Here is a 26,148-nt window from a genome sequence, read left to right on the forward strand (position 1 = left end):
GCATGGGAGTTTGCCCAACCAGTGCACGTGTGTTTCGTGGATCTGGAGAAGGCTTACGACCGTGTTCCCAGGACCACCCTGTTGGGGGTACTCTGGAAGTATGTGGTGGATGACTCTTTACAAAGGGCCATTTGGTCGTTCTACCGGAGGAGCGAGAGTCTGGTCCGCGTTGCCAGCAGTAACTTGTTCAGACTTGTTCCCAGTGAGGGTTGGACTCCGCCAAGGCTGCCCTTTGTCACCGGTTCTGTTCATAATCTTTATGGACAGAATTTCTAGGCGCAGCCGGGTGGTGGAGGGGGTCGAGTTCAGTGGCGGGAGGGTGTCGTCTCTGCTCTTTGCGGATGACGTAGTCCTCTTAGCACCATCGGGCCACGACCTCCAGCTCTTGCTGGGACAGTTTGCAGCCAAATGTGAAGCGGCTGGGATGAGAATCAGCACCTTTAAGTCTGAGGCCATGGTCCTCAGCCGGAAAAGGGTGGTTTGCCCACTCCAGGTCGGAGGGGAGGTCCTACCTCAGGTGGAGGAGTTTAAGTATCTCGGGGTCTTGTTCACGAGTGAGGGTAGGGTGGAGCGGGAGATTGACAGGCGGATTGGGGCAGCATCCGCAGTGATGCGGGTGCTAAACCAGTCCGTGGTGGTGCAGAGGGAACTAAGCCAGAAGACGAGGCTCTCAATTTACCTGTCAATCTACGTTCCAACCATCACCTATGGTCATGAGCTTTGGGTAATGACCGAAAGAACGAGATCGCGAATACAAGCGGCCGAAATGAGTTTCCTCTGCAGGGTGGCTGGGCTCTCCCTTAGAGATAGGGTGAGAAGCTCAGTCATTCGAGAGGGGCTCAGAGTAGAGCCGTTGCTCCTCCATGTCGAGAGGAGTCAGTTGAGGTGGTTTTGGCATCTGGTGAGGATGCCTCCTGGACGGTCTGGGCTTCCTTGTTGAGGCTGCTGCCCCCGCGACCTGGACCCACCGGATAAAGCGGAGGACGACGACGATGATGTTTATACATCCAACATTCAGCCACACTAAATCTGCTTACCTTTGTCTTCTTTGGCTGGTCCATCTTACTCAAGATGTCTTTCGCGTGGGACTCCAGAGCTGCTAAACTGGAGGGTTTAGTGGGTGGTGGTGGTGGTGGTGGTGACTCCTTCAGCTTCTTCATTTTCTTCTTCCCTCCTTCTTTGACCTTCACCACCTTTGGAGGCTTGGGGGCCTTGGGCATCTTTGGGGGTTTTGGAGGTTTTGAGGCCTTCTTTCTGGCTTTCTCGCTGCTAGGTGAGGGCACATGGGCTGGTGAGACAGGCTCTTCAGGTTCTGAGTGGGTGGATGGTGGACCCTCCACTGGCACCTTCATGCTGGGTTCACTCTTGATGGCTTTTGTAGCATTCTAGGAATGGCAAAAGGGAACTGAGTTTTCCTTGATTTAAACAGCCTTTAACAATACTGAAAATGAAAAGGGAAAAATGTTCTCAAGCTTCCTCCTAAAGACAGCATGTCAGACTGAGCGAAGGGTTGGAATAGGAGAGAAATGTTTTCTGGTACACTGGGATTTGCAGTCCAAGATCTGCTATGCTTCTAACCCTGTTCCTTAAGTCCTAACAACCTCTAAACAAATAATTTATTCATAGTCTGTAAATACAGTTATTTACCATGATATTACCTGATGATACAACAGTGGTGGGGCTGATTACAGGGGGAAATGAGACAGCCTACAGAGATGAGGTCCTGCAACTTGGTGAGAGATGTGCATCAAACAACTTGGCACTGAACATCACCAAGACCAAGGAACTCATCCAGGACTTCAGGTGGAACAAAGCCGCCCCTGCCCCCCTGTGCATCAACAGTGAATATGTAGAGTGAGTTGAGTTGAGTTGAGACCTTCAAGGGCCTTTGTGTCCACATCTCTGCTGATCTCTCCTTGTCGGTAAACACCACAGCACTGGTCAAGAAGACCTTCTACCACGCCACCATCGAGAGCCTGCTGACCTACGCTGTGACAGTGTGGCACTCCAGCTGAGGCCAACAGGAAGAGACTGCAGAGGGTGGCAAACACTGCACAAAAGATCATCAGCTGCCCTCTACCTTCCTTGACTACCATCTATAACTCCCATTGCCTCAGCAGGGACAGAAACATCTTGAAGGACACCACCCATCCCAGCTTCCATCTCTTTCACCTGTTGCCCTCTGGCAGGTGCTTCAGGTCCATGCAGGCCAAAACAACAGACTCAGAAACAGCTTTTTTCCCGAAGCTGTCACCATACGGAACTCAAATTTGCCCTAATGTGAACTGCATTGACATGTTTGCACTCACTACAGCGCCACCAAACATAAGCTACCCCTAATCGTACTCTTTGAAATCCTCAGTACCAAATTTCTTAGCGTAATATGGCCATTTCAGTCATACTAAATGTCTTCTCAGAAAGGAGAGGAATACCTCTGACAGTCTGATCTCTCTGGCCAGATCCTTGATGAGCTGGGAGGGTTTCATGTTCTCTGGAAGCTCATCTTCATGTTCCAATAGGGCCTGTCAGGGGATAAACAAACCTTTAAAAAAAATGTTAGGTAATAGGCAACAAGATAGAAAATATCCTGATAGGTCCATACCTGCTTTTTAGTCCAAGCTCTGAAGGCTCCATTGATGATTTTGGCACCATGTATCAGATATGGAGCTGGTTGCTTATTAGCTTTATGTAAACCTACAGAGGAAAAAATGTTATCACTGAATGTCTTAAGACTTTGAAAGTTTAAGAGATAGGGAGGAAGATGTCAAATCCAGAAGTATCACAGTAGGTGAATACGCATGTATCTGCATCCGTCTTTTAGAAAACATGCCCCGTTACGGCATGTCAATTCACCTGAAGACAGTGATGTTCTACAACTACAATTTACAACTGCAAGCTCACTCTTTGGGATTCTCTGATTCAGCTGAATGAGCACAACATAAAATGCAGCTGTTGATTATACAACATGAGGCTTCTAATGGCATTAAAGGTTTAAATAGACCAGGTCACTTAATACTACTGTACTGACATTATCTATTTATCTAAAAAAAAAATAAAAAAATCATTCATTGACAAAAGAAACAATGAATGATATAATATAAACACAAGAAGTATCCAAATCTTGAATGAGAGGGAGCAGAAAGAACAAAAGCTGTTTTTCCTCTGTCAGTTATTATGGCTTGCACTTTTCACAAATCCTTTCTGGATTATGACTGGTAAGATTTTTCTATGAACTTTAAACATGATTTTGGAATACTGTAATCTACCAATTCATAAATACTTTAACTGAGAGAATAATGGATTTGTTGGATGTCTATATAATGTAATGCTGACTATTCTTTTTGCTCTTTGCTGTAAAATGAAAATTTACTGAGTAGATGCAATATAAATAGATACAAGCATTATCCCAAACTTCAACACAGAATGTCAGATGTGGAACAATGATAGTCTTATACAAATTGTGCAATGCTTTGTAATCTATGAATCCTTCATTTTGTGTAGCAGAGCAATTGTTCTTTTCATATTTTCAGCTTTGTATAATTTTCCCAGCTCAAATTCTCATCATCACACCCAAAAACTAAGTTAGCATTACTCTATTAATCTCAATACATCTATATTAATTTAAGCATCAATGCCTTTCCCTTACTTACTTAATATCATGAAGTTTGTTTTTAAAGGTTCAATTTTAATTTATTTACATCAAACCATGATTTTTTATCTTTCTTTTTTTGATTTTAACAAGATCCAACACTGATGTCATATTTTCCCCAGAAAAAGATAAAGTAGGGTTAGGGTTATTCACAAAGAGGATAAATTTAACCAGTCTTGATACATGAACAAAATCATTATTATACAAGGTAGACAGGTTTGGCATGAGGACCAACCCCTGGTCCCCTTTTGGACCTAAACACCACAGGGACACACTCTTGAATCGGATCTCTACTCTAGATGGCATCACCCTAACTTCGAGTACAACTGCAAGGAACCTTGGGGTCATTTTTGACCAGGACCTTTCCTTCAGCTCCCACATAAAGCATGTGACTAGGACCGCCTTCTTCCATCTGCGAAGTATCGCTAAGATTAGGAATATCCTTTCCCAGAGTGATGCTGAAAAACTGGTGCATGCATTTATCACTTCTCGGCTGGACTACTGCAACTCTCTCTTGTCAGGATGTCCTAAATACTCTCTAAAGAGTCTCACGCTGGTCCAGAAAGCTGCAGCGAGGGTTTTGACGGGAGTTAAGAAGAGAGAACACATCTCTCCCACTTTAGCTTCTCTCCACTGGCTTCCTGTAGGATCTAGAATCGACTTCAAAATCCTTCTGCTGACTTATAAGGCTCTCAATGATAAAGCTCCATCCTATTTGAAAGAGCTCATTAGTCCCTACTGTCCGACCAGAGCACTCCGCTCCCAGAATGCAGGTCTTTTAGTGATTCCCAGTATCAATAAAAACAGACTGGGAGGTAGAGCCTTTAGTTACCGGGCTCCTTTACTGTGGAACCAGCTCTCTCCATGGGTCAGAGAGGCAGACACTTTAACTACGTTTAAGTCCAGGCTTAAGACCTTCCTCTATGACAGAGCCTTCAGTTAGGACTGGTTCAGGTAGCTCTGAACCATTGATAGCTATGCTGCTACAGGCTTAGACTGCTGGGGGACACATCAGGTTACATGGAGCCCTTCCCTCCTCTCCTCTCCTCTCCTCCTCTCCTCCCTGCACATTTTTGGAACTGTCATTACCACTACTTGTTGCACTTTGTAGTTTGGCCTTGGTGTCTCGCAGTCTCTCTGTGTTTCCACAGATCCACCAGAGCCCCAACCGCCGCCTGCATCGCGCCCCCCCCCCCCCCTTATTCCCTACTGTTACACCGGCCTGCGCTCCCCTTCCATGAACCAGTCTGCCATCCAGTCCCCCATCAAGCTGGCTTGGTCTCCCTGCCTCCCCTACCAGAAGCTTCCTTCTTCAGCTGTTATTAACATTTCCGTGTTTCCCACATTTTGGTATTGTAAACGGTTTTCTTGTCTGTAACAACATCTACTGCACGTCTGTCCGTCCTGGGTGAGGGATCCCTCCTCTGTTGCTCACCCTGAGGTTTCTCAGATTTTTCCCTGTTAAAGGTTTTCTATGGAGTTTTTCCTCAGTCGATGTGAGGGTCTAAGGGCAGAGGATGTTGTTATGATGCCATGTGAAGCCCTTTGAGACAAACTGTTTGTGAAAACGGGCTATACAAATAAAATTGCCTTGCCTTGCCTTGCCCTGAGGTACTCCACACATAATATTATATGGTTCCGATATGATATAATTTATCTCCAAAACTGCTTTCTCTTATCTACTGATGTGTCACCCCTTTGATGTGTACCTATTCAAGTTATTAAGAGGTATGGTATGATCAATGGTATCAAAAGCTTTTTTGAGAAAAATGCTTACAAAAAAATGTTTCTTATCTATTGTGGTGCATATTTCTTCAGATAGTTCCATTAATGCTATTGAAGTGCAGACATTGGTTCAAAATCCATACTGACTTCTGCTAAAAATGCTTCCCCATTTTCCAGATCCCTGATTGATACTGCTGCTGGAGGAGACTTTAGATGTGAAGAGGCTCAGGCTGCCATCCTTAGCACAAGTATTAGTATTAGTTCTAATAGTATGTGTATAAGTATTCTCTATACTGTACAACCATTAACATCAGCATTGTGTTTGTATTGTATTTGCTTGCACATAATTGCTCATATTATGCTGAAACTGATTGCTTAAGTAACTTTAAGATGTTATTATTTGTAGCTAGTTGTTTGTTTGCTGTGTGGCCTCATCCTTCTTTACGCTCATCTTTCTCCTTCAAGTTTACATCCCCATCTGTAATCCTCTCCCTCCTTTCGTTCTCTTTATCTCTGTCCCTCTTTCCTTCTCTATATCCATCATTTGTTTTTGTCTGTAAAAGCAGATGTCCATTCACCATTAAGCCTGGATCTACTTGATGTTCCTGCCTGTGTAAGGGAAGGTTTTCATCGTCACTGATCCTAAGCCAAGATGCGCTTGCTCATGGAGAATTGTTGGGTGTAAATTCATTGAGGGAGTGTGGTGCTCGACCTACTCTACTTGTAAACTGTCAAGAGATAACTTTTGTTGTGATTTGGTGCAATACAAATAAAAAAATTGACTTGACTTCTCCACAGAAATGGCTCAGCACCTGTAGCAGCTTCCTGCACACTACTTAAGTTCTGGAGATGACTCTTACTAACACCAGGATTACTGAACCAGTTGAACAGCCTTGGCAGCAGCACAATCCATTGGATGAAATGAGAAATGCTTTGCTTTTGATCACAATCAACCTCAGCACTCTGGAAAACACTGAACTAAAAGGTCGGCGAATGTTTCCTGAAGAAATTGTGAATCTAAAACCATGGAACACATCATGAAATGTAGCCAAGCCCCACAATTTACTGAAGATGACCTGGCCGTACCAAGTGCTACTGCACTTGCCTATGCATTGGAAAAACATGACTCAGAGGAACAAAAAGACGAAGACAACATAATGAAGGTCAGTCAGACTGAAGTATTGGACCAATAAACTTTATAGCAACTGAGCAAGTGTGAGGGCTTATTTTAATTTTCAATATATGATGAGCAGTGCTGCTGATGAATATTTGTGTTGTGTTGCTTCTGTTTTTCCCACTTGCATCTCATGTACTCTCCACTAAGGAACCTAGGAGTTCTCTTCGATCAGGATCTGTCCTCAAGGACTGCTTTCTTTCATTTACGAAACATTGCTAAGATCAGACACATCCTGTCTCAAAAGGATGCAGAAAAACTAGTCCATGCCTTTGTCACTTCCAGGCTGGATTACTGCAATTCCCTCCTATCAGGCTGTATCAGTAGGTCCCTAAAGACTCTTCATGTGGTCCAAAATGCTGCTGCCCGCGTGTTGACGAGAACTAGTAGAAGAGACCATGTGTCTCCTGTACTGGCTTCTCTGCACTGTCAAATTTAGAAGCTAGAACCCTTCGCTCCCAGGATGCGGGGTTACTGGTGGTTCCAAGAGTTTCTAAAAGTAGACTGGGAGCCAGAGCCTTCAGCTATCAGGCTCCCCTCCTGTGGAACCGTCTCCCAGTTTCGGTCCGGAATGCAGACACCCTCTCGACCTTTAAGAGCAGACTTAAGACCTTTCTTTTTTATCAGGCTTACAGTTAGGGCTGCTTAGGCTAGCCCTTAGATATGCTGCTATAGGCTTAGGCTGCTGGGGGATCTCCCATGGTGCACTGGGCTTCTCTCTACTCCTCTCTGTCCTCCTATATTTGTCATACATAAATTATACTCATACGTATTACTAACTTGTCTTCTTCTCCGGAGCCTTCGGGCTCCCCTCAGCCCAGATCCCGGGTGCTGCTGGAGGAGGCTACAGACCTGAAGAGGCTCAAGCTACCACCCATAGCTCCACCTGCTCACGTCCCTGTCTGTCCATCAGTCTCTTCCCTTCTCTCTCTCTTTATCTCTGTCCCACCCTTTCCTTCTGCATATCTATCTTCCTCCATTTTCTGTATTTGTCTATGCCCCGCTCTCCTGCTCTCTTTCCCCCCAACCGGTCAAAGCAGAAGGCCGTCCCCATTGAGCCTGGATCTGCTTGACGTTCCTGCCTGTTAAAAGAAAGGTTTTCGTCACCGCTGTTGCAGCATGTGCTTGCTCATGGAGAATTGTTGGGTGTAAATTCATTGAAGGAGTGTGGTACGAGACCTGCTCTACCTGTAAAGTGTCATGAGATAACTTTTGTTGTGATTTGGCGCTATATAAATCAAATTGACTTGACTAATGTATGTTTTAATCATTAGGTACATTGTGTATCAGTGAGGCTGATTGGCCTTCATTGCTACACTGAGACAATGAATAATTTGGGTGATTTGTACACCTCTGGTAAAATCCCAATTTTTTTTTCTCTTTTGATGAGCCCCGTATGTAAATGATCTGTGGATCATAAAAGATCTACTGTTTCCAAACTTTAAATATTAGTCTTTCTTCTAGACTGTTGAGTGGACAGGAGATGGACATTTGAGAATTGTTTGCAAGAGGGTCATAACCAAATATTGGCAAAAATAAGCACAGGTGAGCTATCTTTCAGCCTTTGCTCTATGACACACAGGGATGGATCGATAAAAAGTCTCAATGGACCATGTTCTGCTCTGCCATTGTTGAGGTGTTATTTGTGAGCTAAGGCAACAAAGCTGCTGGGGCCAGTCATGATGATAATCCCCAAACCTACTGGTGGACACCAGAGGTGAAGGGAGCCGTCAGGCTGAAGAAGGAGGCCTACAGGGCATGGCTGGTCTCTGGGTGACCAGAGGCATGACCTCTGAAGTGTAGAGATCTGAATTGTTCAAGCTTGGGAAAAATGTCAAGTAGAGACAGCAATCTGAGGGGCTCTTTGACCTGGGTTGTTTTAGTCAGCATAGCTACACATTCAGCTGCATTTTCACTTGCAGCACAATAGTCATTGATCAACAGTGACAGATCATTTGGTTCAAGGGAGTAGTGTTGTTTGTGTGTTCAAACATCTGATTTCGGATTATCTTGTAATGTAGCATGCCAAACTTGCATGTTGTTGTAGTTGGCTGAATAAAAGTCACAGAAGGAAGGCATTTAGTGGCTCCAGAGCACTGATGCGCAAAGCCGTTTATGAGCTGTGCTCACATCCGTTAGCCCTGATGCTAGGAGATAAGAAAGGACTGTAAAAGGGAAGTCCGTGACATCACCAGGTGATATCAGGAAGGGGGCAGGTGGTGAGAGATTTCAGCCATCTAGCATAGTTTTTGGTTTGGAAAGTTCATGACACCATCAGTTTACTCACTAACATGCTGAGATATAACCCACTGACTAGAGCCAATAGAACGAGGCTGACAACCATTGCAGCACAACAGAACAAGGCTGCAACATTACCTAATATAACAATGATGCCCCAGTGTATGCAGGCAAAACAGTTTCTCCTCTGTTTGTTGATCACTACTATGAAAGGAGAATTCAATTAAGACAGAAACATCTCTCGAAGACACAGAACTATGTGACTTCTGTTTTTACATATACAGTGGTCCCTCATTAATTACGTGAGTTACGTTCTAAAAATAACCCACAATAGGCAAAATCCACGAAGTAGTCAGCTTTATTTTTTACAATTACTATAGCTGTGTAACTTCTACTTTCCTTTAGCATGTCCAGAAGTTCAACTTTTTGTGCGATGGTTAGCATTTTCTCCTGCCTTTTTGGGTGCTACCGCAGGTGCCTTTGACAGTGCAGAACGTTTCGTCGACATTGTGGGGTTTGTTGGGTAGAAAACTTGCAAACATACAGTACAGCACTTCAGAGTCACACTGCTAGCGATCAAAGATTTATGTAAATTTGGCAAGCTGAACACATTCTGTGCTGTACAGGAGACACAGCAAGGAGGAGATTGATTGGCAATGGTCTACAGCCAATCAGGATGCAGAACACAATGCGCTATAAAAAAAAAAGGCATGCAAAATTGCACTAAAAAAATCTGCAAAACTGCAAGGCCACGAAAGGTGGATCGCATTATAGCAAGATGTGGATGTGTGAGAGCAGAATATTTATGTTACATGTGACCTGTGTGCTTATGCACAGAGCTGGTCAGGAAGACTTCATTGCAAATAGCCGAAAGAACTGTATTTCCACTCGCCTAATCACTCTCTTTATGTGTGAAGAGACAGAACTGCTCCTTCAACGCACCTCTAACTCGTACATCTTTCTCTCTTGTATATAATTCAAACTGCATGGAAAACAGTCAGAAAAGAGACTTAAGAATAACATTAATGGGGAAAAATGACAGATGAGATAACAGTGAGGTGCCATTCCCACTCCAGGAAGTTCCCAAGTGTGCGTCAGAATCCACGAGTACAATTTACCCTGAATTACAGGGATGCAACTTTATTGTGTATTCAAGTGGAACTTTTGTTGACTTCCATTCATATAAACATGCACACATACATATACACACATACACACGCACGCAAGCACGCACGCACACACACCTACACATGCGCGCGCGCTCTCTCTCTCTCTCTCAGAATAAAATGGTGGAAACATAAACAAGCAGGCCCTGCCAGCTGAGGGGAGTTTAAACAGGGGCTCATAATGGAGCAAGTGATTCTAGTTCAGCCAAAACTTTTGAGGCTAATCATCTGTGAACTCTGTGATTCACTGATTTAATGACTGAAATAATATGAAAGCATCCAGCTCATCATCTGCGCAGCAGACACAAGTTGTAGAGACCATGATGTGGCTCACACACATATTTCTGATGGTGATTTTTCTACAAGTTAAATGATGATGTAAGACATACAATACTTTATATTACAGCAAACAATTAAATCCAAGAATATATCAAAATTAATCGAAGAACTCACCTTTGAAATGCTCAAGGAGATGTCGTCCCACATACCAGCATGCTGTCTCAAAGTTGGGAAAGGGGGTGAGAGTTTTGACCTTTAGCCGCTTCTCGATTTCATAAGCTCTGAGGAGAACAAACCAAGCTGCTTCATATGAACATCCTCATGTGCTGCCAACAGGTTTATTGCAACAAACCATGCAGCTCACAAGGTAATTCCTTCTGCCAAGAATTCATAAACAAATCGGCTGAAAAGAATTTGAAATGAAAGCTCAGTGGAAACTACTGTGTAAGATGATGTGCAATGCCTTCAAGTCCCACTAAATACAAATAAATGAGAGATATGAGGCAATAGGAGGCATGGCCCATCACAGTACCTATACCCAGAGCAAAATGACAACTACCAAGAGGCTAAATATGTGTCCAAACCTCATTTGCATCTCCACACTCAGATTGTGGACAAAATGTCCGGAGAACGCTAGGCAGTCTACTGGAGTCAGTATTGCATTGATCCAACCTGAGGAGATGGACACATGGCAGCCAAAAAAGACAAGGAAGAAATCAGCAATTAGTTCATAAAAATAACTAAGTTACCCACTGTAAACCCGGTAATTTCCTGTCAGATGTTTTCTGACTGTGTGTCATTTTTCACATCAACACAAAGTCCTAAATCTATGTGTAATCAACATAGTCTTGACTAGAGTTAGTGAGAACTCAGCAGTGCAGTATTTAGTGCAGGTGTAAACAGTTATGATGCAAGACATCATCAATAGGAGATATTTCTTGTTTCTTATCACCTGACAAAGTTGTTAAAAACATGGACTCAAAATATATATGTATTTGTTATTTTATTTCACTTGTATAACCTTCTTGGGGACGAAGCCAATGCTGATACTATGTGTTGTAACCTTAATTTTGGCTTTAAGATTGAATGAAGGTTAAATACTTAATAACTGAAAGTTTGCTGTGGAGATCTATCAACATAAGTATTATCAGCATTATTGTAGTTATGATCGTACTTTCTTTCCCACAATATGACTTAGTATTCACTGTTTCTACTTTTACCTTCCTTAGTAGTCTTCAAACCTCTCTCAAATGTTTTCATTTTTCACATCCACAACAAATCAAACACTTAAGGAGCAATAATGACATAAGTACAAAAAAAACAAACCCTGATTTTAAAGATCCTTTGCACAAAAGAGAAATGTGCAGTAAATCAGTGTTTCTGAGCAAACCTGGTACAACCAATTAACATGTTAAGAGTGCTTCAATTAAGCTCTGACTAAAGTTCTGTCATCAAACACGATTAAAGTGTAATGATGATGTAATGATATAAGAAACGGAACACAGAAAATGACATCAAAAATTGTCAATAACAAAAAAAATCAAAATGAAATTACTTCTGAGACGCTTCTGTAATACCAGTGACAGCACTCTGAAACTGAACAATAAATTTACCAAAGATATAAGATAAACATTTGAAGGAGTCAGAATTTCATTTTAGATAAATTAATGTCTTAAAGTAGGAATTGGAATGAAATATTAATAGTTGGCCATTCAGTTGTTTTTTTTTTTGTTTTTTTTTTTACATCAACTCTAATGGTCATTGTGTGTCTTTTCTTCTGATTTGTGCTGATTCATCAGTCCTCACCAGATGGAATGAACAGAGTCTGGCCTTGTTTTAGTGGACATTTGTAACACTTGTCCACCTGGTCAGCAAAGAACATCTCACTGTGATTAGATGATGACCTCCAGCGCTCATACAGAGACAGGTTGGCTGAGGTGGGCTTGATAAGGAAAAAGATCTTTTCTCCCTGCAAACACAAGGCAGCATCCTCATCACATTAGAAATGTTGTGTTACATCGACATTTATGTTAAGAAGAATAAAAGAACTGCAGCTTTCTTCAGAATATTTCTATAACAGTATAAACTTCCAGTATTTAACATCCTGCTCTGACAAAAGCTGTGACACACCTTTAAGACATGATACCAGACGGAGGCGCCACCACACTCGATGTGGAAGTCTGTGTAGCTGTCTTTTACACAGATGAGACAGTATTTGGTGACTTTTGGCTTCCCCAGCAGAGCGTTGTCAGGCCAGTAGTTTTCAACCCAAGACAACCGCCGCACAATCTGGGGACTCTCCACCATATTGTTCATTCTGTTCCAGAAAAATAGAAAAGGAAATGAGGAGCGAGGATTTCTTTCTAGCAAACCCTTAAAAAAAACAAAAAAACATTTAAACTTAAAGAAGACAGGTGGCCTGCAGTTCCCTTTTTAAGAACTTACCAGAGTTGTTTTATAGTCTATTTGGCTTCTACTTGTACATCATCTTTAGATTCTTAAAACTGTTACACTACAAAGAAATAAAAAACTAATAAATTATCAAAGGTTACATGCAAAGCTGAACCGTCACTTTATTTAATTATCATAACATTGTTCTTCCTTGTTCTTTTTCACTGTTGTTTTTCACTGACACTAAGTATAAAATTGTGAGACATGATGGCTGCAGATTCTTTTTCACTTATGTTTTGAGGTGACGATTTTCATGTTCACCTACTCATGTCGGAGGCTGTGAAGCAGCTCATTGGGAAAGGTTTGAGTTGTCATGATTTTGCTTAAAGACAAGTTATCATTAATCTAAGAATGTATGTAAAGTATAGTTCACAGTATAGTTGCAAGACAAATTTAAACATCTAAATTTGTTTTTAAAACTATTTTACCTCATTACATCCAATGACTACATCAAGTATACTTCTATAAACTTAAGAAATTTACTTATTACATAAGTAGGTCACTAATAATGCAGTGCAGTTTACTTGTAGTACTGTTCACAGTAGAGCTGCAGTAGAAAATAAAATGCAGATGTAAAATAGACTTAAGATTTAAGTCTATTTTAGATTAGCTTTAGATTTAAGGATTACACTCTTAGTGCAAGCATGCACATTAAGTTGACTACTTTTATGCTCAAAGTTTATAAAGACTTTTCTAAGTCTAATGTTTATAAATGGGCAAAAACCCTTTAAAGTTGTGCACTAACACTGTTAGTATAACGTTACAAGCAAACTTGCTACATAAAGAATACCATGGAAACACAGCAAGTTATATGTACATGTTTTTGGACACCATTTGATGCAGAACTAGTACCTTGAGTCAGAGAACTCTAGGTTGATTATGCTTAACACTTTCTTTCTGTTTGTGCTGTAGTAATAATCCACAAACTCTTTGAGCTTCATCTTGCTGTCAGTCTGTCTGGTGACATCAATGACATCAACGCCGACATCAGGACCTTGGATGACAGCAGAAACAGAATATAACAAGGAACACTTAAACAGCATGCAGTACATCTGCTGATAAGCAAATGGTCTTACACTGGGCAAAAGTTACATGGGAAATATGGAGTAGGAGTGCCATCTACTGGAACTACAAACATTTATGACCGTTATTCTTTCAAAGAGACACATCTCTGCAAAAATACTGCCCAATTAATTCATATTTTTGATTTAAATTGTGCTGATCATGTGTTGGAATATCCCATCTCAAATTGAGTTTTTTTTCTTTGTTATTGTATGATGTAATATGCTGATGTGAGTGGTAAATTTGGCATGCCCTTAAATCAGTGACAGATGAAGAGGTGGGTGAACGACTGTCCAAAGGAGTTTGTCTGTGAATGAATTACCATGATCATGACCTTAAGTAGAATGTGTAGATATGGTGACCACTCCAAACAAAACAGATTGTCCATGTCTGAACACCAGAAAATGGGCAAAAATTATTAATTTTAATGAGACTAATAAAAGTAATTTCTTCATCTAAGAACATCAAAAGAAAAACACTGTAGATCTCTCCACTGTTCCTCCTGTTTTTTCATCACTTCCCAGCTTTTTTGGATTCAGATGTAGTAGCAGGGTCATTTACTTAAAGAAGTAATAACTGGACCTAAGTACACTGGTGGTATACGTAAATCTTCTGATCCTTTAGAATAGCACACAGTGAAAATACTTGGTATTCCTCCAGGCATTTTCATGACTATCACAGTATAACAAGCACTCAACAAACAGAATGCCTATACTTTATTTCGGTCAAGACGGAGTTTTAAAATACATCACAAGTGTTACTGTGTCAAATTTGAGTAAGTCAGTAAACCAATTGAGAGTAAAGAGTCAAATATTCCTTAAAGTGCAGCAGAGCGGCATGATGGAAAATTGCAGTGATTGTCTAAATGTGTTTGGTTGCACTTCAACAATAATGAGTGATAGTAATTAGTAATATTGGGGCACTACAATTGTAGGAACACTGATGGTGGTATCGTCAGTTGTAGTATCAGTATTATTAGCAGTTAGGAACATTGATAGTACAACTATTATTGAAGGAGCTGTAGATACAGTAGCAGTTACAGTAGCAGTTATGTCTAACACATAACTGCTACTCACATCAGTCAGTGAGTAACAGTAGCTCAGCAGAAGTAGCTGCACAAGGAAAATTGATAGCAATATTTTTGATAATGATTGTAACAATTGTTTCAGCACTGTAAACTGCAGTTTTAAATGTAGAAGCAGTACCAGCAGCAGTAGTTAGTATTACCTGAGAGAGTAACAGCAGAAATACCAACAACACCTGTGCAGTGCACAGTGTGTGTGTGTGTGTGTGTGTGTGTGTGTGTGTGTGTGTGTGTGTATCATGGAGATTCTGACCGACATAGTTCTCCACATCGCTAATGTAGAAGGTGGGAGCTGGCATACACATGCCCAGACCATCTTTCTTCGGAACCAAAATGGGCTCATTGAAGCTGTTCTCCTCCAGGTAATCCATGGTCAGCTGACTACCACTGAGTTTCACCACCACATCATCCGCACTGAAAGCACACAGTCTTATGTTAAACTGGCTGTTTGGGATCAGTGTTGGGGGTAATAGATTTTTTAGAATACATGACATTAGAATGCGCAGACTGATTTTTTTTTTGTGTGTGTGTGTGTCTAACCTAACCTAACCTAACCCAAACACCTTACAGTATCTTTAAAAATGGCTTTAGCTGTCACTGTTGGAAGTTTAATGAGTTTGTAGCTGGTTACCTGGAAGATGAGATGCTAGCACCTATCCTTCTGTAAGGTAAGGGGCCTCTTTACCGTCTTGATTTTTGTGTATTACACATAAGGGTGAATAAAGAGCTGTAACACGAATATTGTTCCTGCTAAACGCAATATGGTCCCTGGAAAATTGAATCAATGTGCATGAGGAATGAAAAGGGCTTTTCATTTTTGGTAACACAAATTTACACCTTACATTTCGCAGTAGGTAACATAAGTTAAACTCTAATGTAACAAGTTACTGGTAAATGCAATATTATCCAATACTGTTAATGAAGTGCAGAGAAGATTACAGAGGCAGTTCAACTATCTGAGATAAAATTCAAATACTTATCAGGGTGTGCCCCCCAAGTGGGCTCTTTAAAAATGTGGCATAACAATAGGCAGTGGTTTTCTAGGAGGCCAAATCAGTATGTCAAATGTTCATCATAACTGGCTGAGTTAAATCTAATTGATAAAGAAGACGCACATCAGTAGGGAGCTGTACTAACTGTCAAAAATGTGTTCACCTCGGGAATGTTCTACTTCGCAGCTCCTTTATGAAAACCTGGCTGCCATTCTGAACAGCTTTTATATCTGTGCTTTGCCCCGTGTCATGTTTGCTCCAATTCTTCTTCTTTTTCACTGAAGAACAAAGAGGAAACAATTACAGACATATCATACTTCCTCTTCTTACTATATCATCTAATAACATTTTCATGCTACCACTCTTATCATGTCACTTGCAAAATTAAAATTACATGTTGAGAGGTGAATTCCTCACACAACAGAGTTTTTCAAAGAAATTAAAGTTCTCCAAATGTTGTTACATACGTGTGGATTTGCCATGAGTCTTCTCACAGTTTGGACAGTGATATATGTCAATATCTGGAGCATCATCCTCATCCACCCCAACACAGCTGAAATGACACAAGAAACACTTTAAATGAGTAGAAGGGAGACTTTAAAGAATCCATTTCTAAGGATGTGCAGTAGTTCTCCCTTTATCTGATCTTTAAATTTGCCATTTTTTTTCCCTTATTCCACACATGAATTTCAAGGACAAGGTGTTCTCTTGCTGCCTAATATATCAGCAAGACAGGTCAGACACTGCCATTGTAAAGACATAATCAATGTTATTCACTTCACTTATTTTTGGTTAAAAAATTATGGCTTGTGTAAATATGTGCTACAACTTTGTAATGTTGCTACAGTGACAAAACATTGCCTGCAATGTTTATTTTGACTTTCACCATCTCGTCTGAATAAAGAAAACATAACAAACATCCTCATGACAGAATGTGATTTTTTTTTTGTCATCACACACTGTCATTTTTCATTTTATGATGTCTCTCACTGGGTACATTTCAATAAACAGTGAAATGCTACATTGCCATTTGTTGAAATGCTTTTTTTACAGTAAGTTTGTAATATAAAGATATCCAACTACTCCAGTTTGGGTGAGGTCACCAAAAATAATAATTTTGGGGAAGTTATGTAGTATAACCATCAGGATGTGTAAGGTGACTATTGGGGGCACTGCATTTTATTGAAGTGAAATTCAATACGTGTGTAGTATTTCTTTTAGTGTGACACTTTGTAGGTGGTCCTTGTTCTCTGGCCCTGCAGCTGGCGGCAGGTATATCACATCCATTCAATTTTATAAAAGCTTATTTATATATTATTGTAATTCTCTCTCCATCACATTAAAAAGTGGGGGTAATGAATCTGACAGCCAGATTACAATAAATTAAAAAAAAATAAAATTTAGCTTTCCTCTCTGTAAGAAAAACACTCCCTGCCCCTTACAAGCAAACAGTGGGTTGTAAACACAGGTTGGAAACAACAGCTCTGAAAACAACTTTCTGAAAAAAGGTGGGACAAGCTTGACTGACAGCCAGAGTGATCTATAGTTAAAATAACACGTGAGGTCTCATGTTGTTGTTGATCTACACTTGTATGTGGCACACTTATACAGCCTACAACAGCAAGTCAGATTGGTTGACAGACACAATGACAAGGCAAGGCATGATAGCACGAAGAAAGACTGTTTTAAATAAGTAAAAATCAATAATTATAAAAGAGGCTCATTGTCCTCAGGATTTTATTGTACAAAACCTCCAACAAGACATAAGCTTGAGGCTTATTGCAAAGCTTCTTAAAGTGATGTGATTGACATGATACTGGAAATTGACTGCTGCACTATTTCAATGGAGGTCTGGTGCAAAGTAAGTCACAGAAATTTCAATCACAAACTTAATCCAATGATATTCTAACATTAGCAAATGTAATGGAGGCCAGCAGGTAGTACTGCGCAACTCCTGAAGAGATGCACTAGCGACTGATGCTAGGGCCCATCGGTTTTAACCTCTTTGCAAGATCATGGATTTGGGTACAGTAGAAGGCAGTTCTTTTAAACAATTTACACACACATAGGTTACTGAATCATTTATTAACAGCCTACAGATAATATAAACTATTATGAAAATATTAAAAGACATACACGAATACAAACATTTTCCAATGATTTGCAGGCAGTTGTCCCCTCACATGTATATTAGGAAAAGAGTACACATCAAAGAATTTAGAGGACTGGTCTAACATCACATTCTACATTCAGTCCATTACTGTTGATAGTATTTGCTTGATATATACAGTATGTTTCCCTTTGCAATATACAACCTTCCCTTGAGCCCGTTCTCTCCTCACAGACAGTTACATAACAGTATAATACTATGGTGAGAAAGAGTGATTAGCTTACATAAAGTATACTGCAAAAGGGGCTGTTTCATCCTTACATCTAATTGCACTTTAATGTTCAGCAATTGTCTGTTTAAATTTAATGTTTAGTTTGGCTTACATAACGTGTTCCGCAACTACAAACCAAAAGATGTACGCCATCATCTGAGATGACCCCTTTAACAGGCATCATCTGGCCTCAGGGTGAGTTGAAGATGTACTGACTTTTCTGGTGCTTTTGCGTTGTTCAAACCCATCATATTTATAGTTGCCATTGGGGATAGATGTTACAAAGGTATAGGAAGTGGATCAGATGCAGTCAACATTTTAAGTAAATTTTGGCCTTGATAAACTATAAGGGGAAGCACTTGGTACAGATGCTTACAGCAATTAGTAAGATCTAGAGCCTCAGACAATTTCCACGCCAGAGCGTGTGTGTGCGTGTGTGTGTGTGTGTGTCTGTGTGTGCTTCACAGAGTCTGAAGCATCATGTGTTTATGGTAATGGGAGGTGCAGGGAAAATCTTCAGGGACTTTAAGCTTTTGCACTTATCTATTTCTATGCAATCAAAAATCTGGGAGAAGGGAAGGTGGACAAAAAGTTGAGGGAGGTCTTTTGAATGAGCTTTGTGCGTGTCTGTAGCCCAGTGTTTGTCTTTTTGGCACACTGTCCAACTCGGGGAACGATATCCAAATAAGGACTTGTACAATCAACAACAGTTGGAGGTAATTCTCTACATGAAGGGCTGCCAATACAGGAAACTCCACACAGTACGAAACTGCACATCAAGATGTGCAGCTGTGTGGTGTGCTCCTCTTTAATACTAGGCAAAGAGTTAGTTAATTTTCCCTCTAGAGTGGGTTGGTGTGAGTTATGGGAATCTGTTATTAAGTCCCGTAATATAACAAATCTGCATCGCTGTTGCTGTGAACAGATTTGATGTGACTTACTCACAGTTGAGATTTTTTGCATTTCATTTTGTTTCTTCTTCACACCCCTGGTGTAATGTGGCCAAAAACAAAAAGAGGAGCATGGTATATTTGCCTGAGGGCCTGATACAAATATCCAAAGAGTCTCCAAAAAAAAAGTTTTATACATATCCTCCCTAACTTCTATCATGTCTCCCTCCACATATCGACCATATTATGTTAGTGTTGTTTTTTACTTCATCAATATAGCATTTCCGTAGAAAAACATTTGAAAATGGGTATGTCTTTATGGAGGTGTTGAGACCAAGCAGAGGATGCATCCTAGTGAACACAGTAGATCCTTCATTAGTTTAAATTTTAAGTGTTGTAAGTTAATGGATGTTGATCAAAACAATTCACAGCATAAAATCAACATGAAAGAATTGTGAAATAACTACTGAATGGAAGTCAGGTGACATGAATGGGTTATTTATTGAGAAATGGTCATTTCCAACATAATTCATACACCACTCTTCTATGCCACTCAAACTGAACCTATAGTGCCATCTTCTGACATACTATCATAACTGCACAAAGTGCAAAACACTGCATCTCCCCTCTTTCAAAGAAAACACAAACATTTAAATTAATCCAAATCTTCTTATAAGGTAACCTCACATTTTTTCTCCTCTATTTTCTTCTCAGATTTTCCCTATTGACATTATTATTACAGACATATTATTTTCTGTTAACATTTTGAATACAACATTCTCATGAACACTTCCTTTTTAACATTCAAAATAGCTACTGTCTTTGCAGTTTGGTAACTTACAGCAATTACTTACTGCACCACTGCTGTGGTGTACTATGGATTTTCCCGTGTACGTTGGCTGTTTCGGATGGGATGTCCAGCATCACAAAGCAACAATAAAATTTAGTTGCCATGGGTGATAATTTGAAGAAATTGCAGATCTGCATGGACCTACAGTAGGTACTTCTGGTGCCAAATATCTATTTAAAGGGACTGAGTTGCTCAGAAATGACAATGAAATTGTTGCCCATGAATTCAAAATCTGTTCTTGGTATTTCAGCTATAGTTAACTGCTTTATACTTGAATGCTGTTAAACATGTGTCCATAAATGTAAATCCAAAACTGTCTGAAACCTAGTCAAGAGCAGGCTAAAGTTGCTCAGTACTTATGGTTACATACTGTACTTTGTCTTTTACCTTGTTAAAATGTTGCCCTTGTTTTCCACCAAAAAATCAACATTGTAACTTCATTAACTTAATTTTATGAGCTCTGAAGACATGACATAGGTACTACAGAGTACTGACACCCTTCAGATCAAATGGAGCCACATTTCATTACAAGTTAACAAAAAAAAATGCCATCCCTAGGGTTTGCCCCTTCATGAAACATGTCCATATTTTAACCGTGATGGTGATGTAACCTAAAAAGGCTAAACAAGGTTATACATTTCCTTTCTCCTACTGTCCATGCTCATGCATGTAACGTGTATTTCATCAGCCAAATTCATCATGAAACTGTTCTGAGGTACATTTGACTGTTACTATTGAACCTCTTTAACAATCATTTCATATAATGTACCGTAGATGTAAACCCAATCAAACATCCAAAAAAAAAAAAAAATTCTACCAACTCAAAAAAGATGGGTCGAATTTGCTTCAACCAAGATTTGTGACTAAGCACAAAAATAAATAAGAAGTTGTAAAGATACTGAAAGGCTTCACTAAGTCAAATCATGAGCAGCACAGTGGTGCAGTGGTTAGCACTGTTGCCTCACAGCAAGAAGGTTCTGTGTTTGAGACCTGGCTCGAGCACGGGTCTTTCTCCGGGTACTCTGGCTTCCTCCCACAGTCCAAGACATGCAAGAGGGGACTACGTTAATTGAATAGTCTAAATTGACCCAGGTGTGCCTGCGAGAGAGAATGGTTGTTTGTCTATATGTGTTGGCCCTGTGATGGACTGGCAACCTGTCCAGGGTGAACCTCACCTCTTGCTCGAAGGCAGCCAGCCCCCCTCCGACCCTCAACAGGATAAGCTGTAGAAAGTGGTTGAATGGATGAATTAATGTCAAATCATATCAAAAAGGGACTGAATGGCTTATTAACAGAGAGGGAGGAGAACACACACTAATTTTCACCAACCAAATACGGAAGGAAGTAAAATCATAAAAAATATATTTTGTGAAAAGATACGTTCAAGGAATTCAAATTGGCAAGGTTTGAATCTGCTAAAAGTGAGTGATGCACCAGATTAAAGACTTATGGTACAAATCACTGTCAAAAAAATATCGCAATTGATTCAGCTATAAAGACAGATCCCCCAGGTTGTGATGGTTTTACTAGAAAATTGAATAGGGAGTTCAAATACAACTTCTTCTGGCAAAAAACATGTACACATGGAATACAGGCAGACACATGGTGTAAATCCAGACCAGACAATTTTTTTAGACTTGTCGAAGCTTTGGTTTTAGACACTTTCTTTTCTTGATTCTAAACTGTCCAGAGCTTAAAAATCTAACCTCAGACCCCAACAATTCTAAGCCTATACCATCTGACATTAGATGAGAGGTGGGCTACAACTTGAACGGGTTGCCAGTCCGTCACTGGGCCATCTGGAGCAATTAGGGGCAAAGTATCTTGCTCAAGGACACCTCGACATGGTCAGGGGGAAAGCGAGGATCAAAACAGCTACCTTTCAGTTGCTAGACGGACACTCTACCTCTGAGCCACACAGCCCCAGATTGACACGATCAAAATGATGACAGCCCTTAGATTTTTGTTCATTTTTTAAGCATAAGCCTTCTATGTCAATCCATCTATGTTTCATTGTTGAGACTGAATGCTGATTACAATTATATGGGACAACAACGAAATAGAAAACTGTGGGAGCACCTTACTAGGACATGCTAAGCTCTCTAAGCTAACCTCTCTCCAGCCACTGCAGGGATCTCAGATGTCTTAAGCGTGCAGTAGAAGAACTTTTAAGATGAGAGAAATGTATGATATGTAGTCCCAACTGTGTCAGTTTTTCATGAAAACATGTTTAGAGTAGTTTGCTGTCATTATCAATACAGCGGTGGTGGAGTTTGTACTGTGTGCAATACTTCATTTTCTTCTGCTTATCCTGTTGAGGGTCGGGGGAGGGGGGCTGCAGCCTATCCCAGCAGCTTTCAGGCGAGAGGCGGGGTACACTCTGGACAGGTTGCCAGTATATCGCAGGGCCAACACATATAGACAGAAAGCCATTTACACTGACAGCCACCCCTACGGTCAATTGAGAGTATCCTACTAACCTAGTCCACTTTTGCATGTCTTTGAAGCCAGAGTACCCGGACAGAACCCACGCAGGCACAGGGAGAACATGCAAACTCCTCACAGAAAGTTCCCATGCCTGAGCCGGGACTCAAACCTATTTGGTTTATTTAAACTGCACTGTTCAATAAATGTTTCCTGACCTGTAATATTTGTTAACATTGTGGGGTTTTTTCATGTAAATTGAGGGGGCAAAAGCAGTATTGGGTCAAGAAAATCTGCAGTCCATTATCAGTCATCTGCTAAGGTCGATGTGATCGAAATGGGTATCGGCCCTAAAAAAAAAATCCAGATCAGTCCATCCCTATTCTATTGTATTCTACAGCCCTGGGAGTGGGGCTGTAGGGAACTTGTGTAATGGTCAAGTCTTCTGTTGTAGTTGACTACTGTACGTAAACTGGCTGCCACTGGCAAGGCAAGGCAATTCTATTTGTACAGCCCATTTTTACAAACAGTTTGTCTCAAAGGGCATGGCATCAGCAACATCCTCTGCTCTAAGACCCTCACATCGACTGGGGAAAAACTCCATAGAAAACCCTTTTAAAAGGGAAAAATCTGAGAAACTTCAGGGTGAGCAACAGAGGGACCCCTCACCCAGGACGGACAGACATGCAATAGATGTTGTTACATAAAACAGGCAGGAACAATAGTTACATGACATAAAACCATTTCCAGTCATTCACACTTATACTTCACCATTCTAATCATACATGATACAAAGAATTTATAATGTCCGTCAACATCATATGGTCTGAAACATTGAAGCATCATGGATGCATTCCGTGTGGGGGACAATGCAACACATTCCTTTTGCAGCACCTTCCTTATCATCTTACTACTTGTTATTGTTGTAATCTGGTGGTCCCAACACGTCTCCCATCCCTTACAATCAATATTATGCCAGGCATCTATGGTGCATAAGTAATGCATTCTGAGCCACAGGACTACCTAATCAGCTGAAGTTCTGTACACTGCCGAGTGCGCTAATATAGTGTTTTATTACATCTTAGCATGAGGAAAGCCCATATAAAATATTATCATGGCACATTGCCCTCTTCTGATTTTTATCTTTGCCTGATAAACAAGAGGAAAGTATGGCAGGCTGCACCACTCGCTCTCTTATTAAAGAGTGAATATCTCTCAACCATCAGTTGATGTCTTCCTTTGTCCCCTCAACACCAGACAATGTCAAAATAAGACTGTATCTTCCGTATTATTAAAGCAATGATTAACATGATCCACAGCAACAAATGAACTGTTAGATCTCTGCAGGTTTTGAGTGACATGCACACAGGTGATGTACTAAACACAGACTGACATGGGTAGGACACTGTCAGACATTGAATGAGTGAATCGATTTTAGTTTTTGCATGGTATATGAGATTCTAGCAAGAATTTCCCCCAATTAACAGTACTGTAGTATGTTAGAATTTTCTCTCAGATACAAATAAAATCTGAGTGGTGCAGATGCCAGATGACTCCACAAAGTATCTGGAGTGCTCAGCATCATAGTCACCTGTGTGAGCCACAGCAGATCTGCTATGCATTATGAAAATTCATTTAAGGCAACAAGATACTGGATTTATTGGTAGTTTCATCTGTATAGTGGTACCGATGAATCTATTAATTATTGTTGCCTTATCCTATAGCCAGTACCCCCTCACTATACAGAGGTGCAGAAGAAGCAGAACGCCCAAAATGAAAGATCACGTCTTTGGGTTCATGGAGAAAATATCTGAGCAGTACAGGAAGAAATGAATGCAAAGGAACTCCAGAGCATCCAAAATCCTAACGATGTGCCAAGAGTCCAATTATAGATGAGAATTGCCTTCTGAGGTTTGGTGAGAGCCTATCTCAAGCAAAAACTGGATCTGAGGAGAAAAATCATATTTCCAGGATGACATCACAACACAGCACTGTTTGTAAGGCATTACCACGGGCAATCACAACATCAAAGCCAACAATTCACGTGCCATCCAATCAACAGCGGGGTTTTGGGTAGTAGATGCCCAGTGGTGAGCCATCCATCCATTTTCTGTACTGGCGTTAAGGGTCGCGTGGGGGCCGGAGCCCATCCCAGCTGACGTTAGAGGTGGAGTACAACCTGGACGGGTTGCCAGTCCATCACAGGGCAATTAGGGGCTCAGTATCTTGCTCAAGGATACTTTGACATGGTCACCAGGGGAAGTGAGGATTGAACCAGCGACCCTTCAGTTACTAGACAGACATGCTACCCCCAAGCCAAGAGGTGCATGTCATCACTCATCTATAAGTGTTTTACTTGCCACAGGGGCTGTGGGAGCTTTCAGGTGAAGAAAATGGCTGATCTGCCTGAGGAAAAGACTCAGTTTTGACCCCCCATTTTCTTATGGTGGCATCAATGTATTTGGGCCATGGAAAATTCCCACTCATAAAACCAGAGGTAGCAATGCTAACAACAAGAGATGGGCAGTCATATTCCTGTCTGAGTGCCGAGCTATTCATGTGGATACATTAAGTCCATGGACGCGTCTTCCTTCATCAATGCCCTGAGGCGTTTTATGGCCATCTGTGGACCAGTCGAGCAGATATGGTTGACCAGGGGAACAAACTTCATTGGAATCTGCCAAAATTGAATATGCTCTATAACCTTGAGCAGGCAAAAGTGAAGAGAATTCTCACAGATCAAGGATGCATCTGGATTTTCAATTTTCCCTATGCATCACATGGGATCTTTGGAACGAATTATTTGAATCATCCAGAAAATCTTAGATTCCATGGTCTTCCAGTTGTGATCTTCTAGGTTTACACATGAGGTTCTTTCTACACTGATGGCTAAGGTTACAGCTATTGCAAATTGAAGACCTCCGCTCAATGTGTCTACAGATCCAGAAGAGTCCTTCATACTTACAACAGCAACACTAATCACTCCAAGGGCAGGTCCACCTCCTACTCTCCCAGATGGATGTGACAACAAGGACCTCTGTAAGTGCCAGTGGAAACAAGTATAAAGTCTGATCAGCACCTTTTGGGACCGTTGCCACAAACAGTATCCTTAGCAGTGACAGCAAAGTTCATGAGGTCAAAATTAAAGCTGCACACAAGTATGAGATAAGGCTGTTCCTTAGACCTATATGTGAGTCATGCAGATGAGTTAAATAATGGTATCCTCAGATACCAGACAGGGAGTGTTCTGTCAGAGATTAAGATATTTGTTGTGGAGTCCATACAACTGTCCCTTTAAGAGATCTTAGTTTGTTGTCCCAAAGTCCCAAGAGATATTGTGATAGTTCAGTTACCAGGAAGAAGCGAAAGCATGCCAGATCATCTCTTTGTGCCTTCAACATCTGTTATCATCTGCTATATTTCAGCATTTTTTGGATTATAGTCAGTAGGTTATGTTAATGTTTGGATCCATGTCTAATACCTTCCATTGTCAATCTGAGTTTGGATAACATTTTTGTATTTGATTGTATTTTGTATTTGCTAGTATTGACTTTAGACTTTATTGTCCCCTTGGGGAAATTCTTTTCCACAGCGCTGTCTCCATTTCACATGCAATGTCCACCACAGCACAAGAACAGAACAGGACAGAAACAAAGCACACATTAGAAGACAAACAAAGAACGGTGTTAACACTATAAGGATTGTACTCAGCAGCAGTTTTTCAGGCATTTCATTATCATGGAGGTGAGGGCAACCGGGCGGTAGTGGTTGTGTTCTGTGGGC

General features: G+C 40.8%; 1 protein-coding gene across 2 annotated transcripts in view; it reads right to left on the minus strand.

Moving 5' to 3' along the window:
- Positions 1 to 26,148, minus strand: part of phf2 (PHD finger protein 2) — a 69,362-nt gene that overhangs the window by 17,654 nt on the left and 25,560 nt on the right. For both annotated transcript variants that reach the window (XM_086198448.1, XM_086198447.1), the window contains exons 2-12: positions 16,288 to 16,373; positions 15,984 to 16,098; positions 15,082 to 15,242; positions 13,535 to 13,676; positions 12,362 to 12,548; positions 12,038 to 12,200; positions 10,816 to 10,903; positions 10,406 to 10,512; positions 2,603 to 2,694; positions 2,433 to 2,522; positions 1,038 to 1,385 (exon numbers count right to left, since the gene is read on the minus strand). In XM_086198448.1, coding sequence (XP_086054574.1) covers positions 1,038 to 1,385; positions 2,433 to 2,522; positions 2,603 to 2,694; positions 10,406 to 10,512; positions 10,816 to 10,903; positions 12,038 to 12,200; positions 12,362 to 12,548; positions 13,535 to 13,676; positions 15,082 to 15,242; positions 15,984 to 16,098; positions 16,288 to 16,373 — 1,579 coding nt within the window. The remainder of the gene's footprint in view (positions 1 to 1,037; positions 1,386 to 2,432; positions 2,523 to 2,602; positions 2,695 to 10,405; positions 10,513 to 10,815; positions 10,904 to 12,037; positions 12,201 to 12,361; positions 12,549 to 13,534; positions 13,677 to 15,081; positions 15,243 to 15,983; positions 16,099 to 16,287; positions 16,374 to 26,148) is intronic.

This window comes from Aulostomus chinensis, chromosome 3, assembly GCF_037954235.1.
Source record: "Aulostomus chinensis isolate RoL2024-O1b breed Wild chromosome 3, RoL_Achi_v1.0, whole genome shotgun sequence".
Taxonomy (NCBI): Eukaryota; Metazoa; Chordata; class Actinopteri; order Syngnathiformes; family Aulostomidae; genus Aulostomus; species Aulostomus chinensis.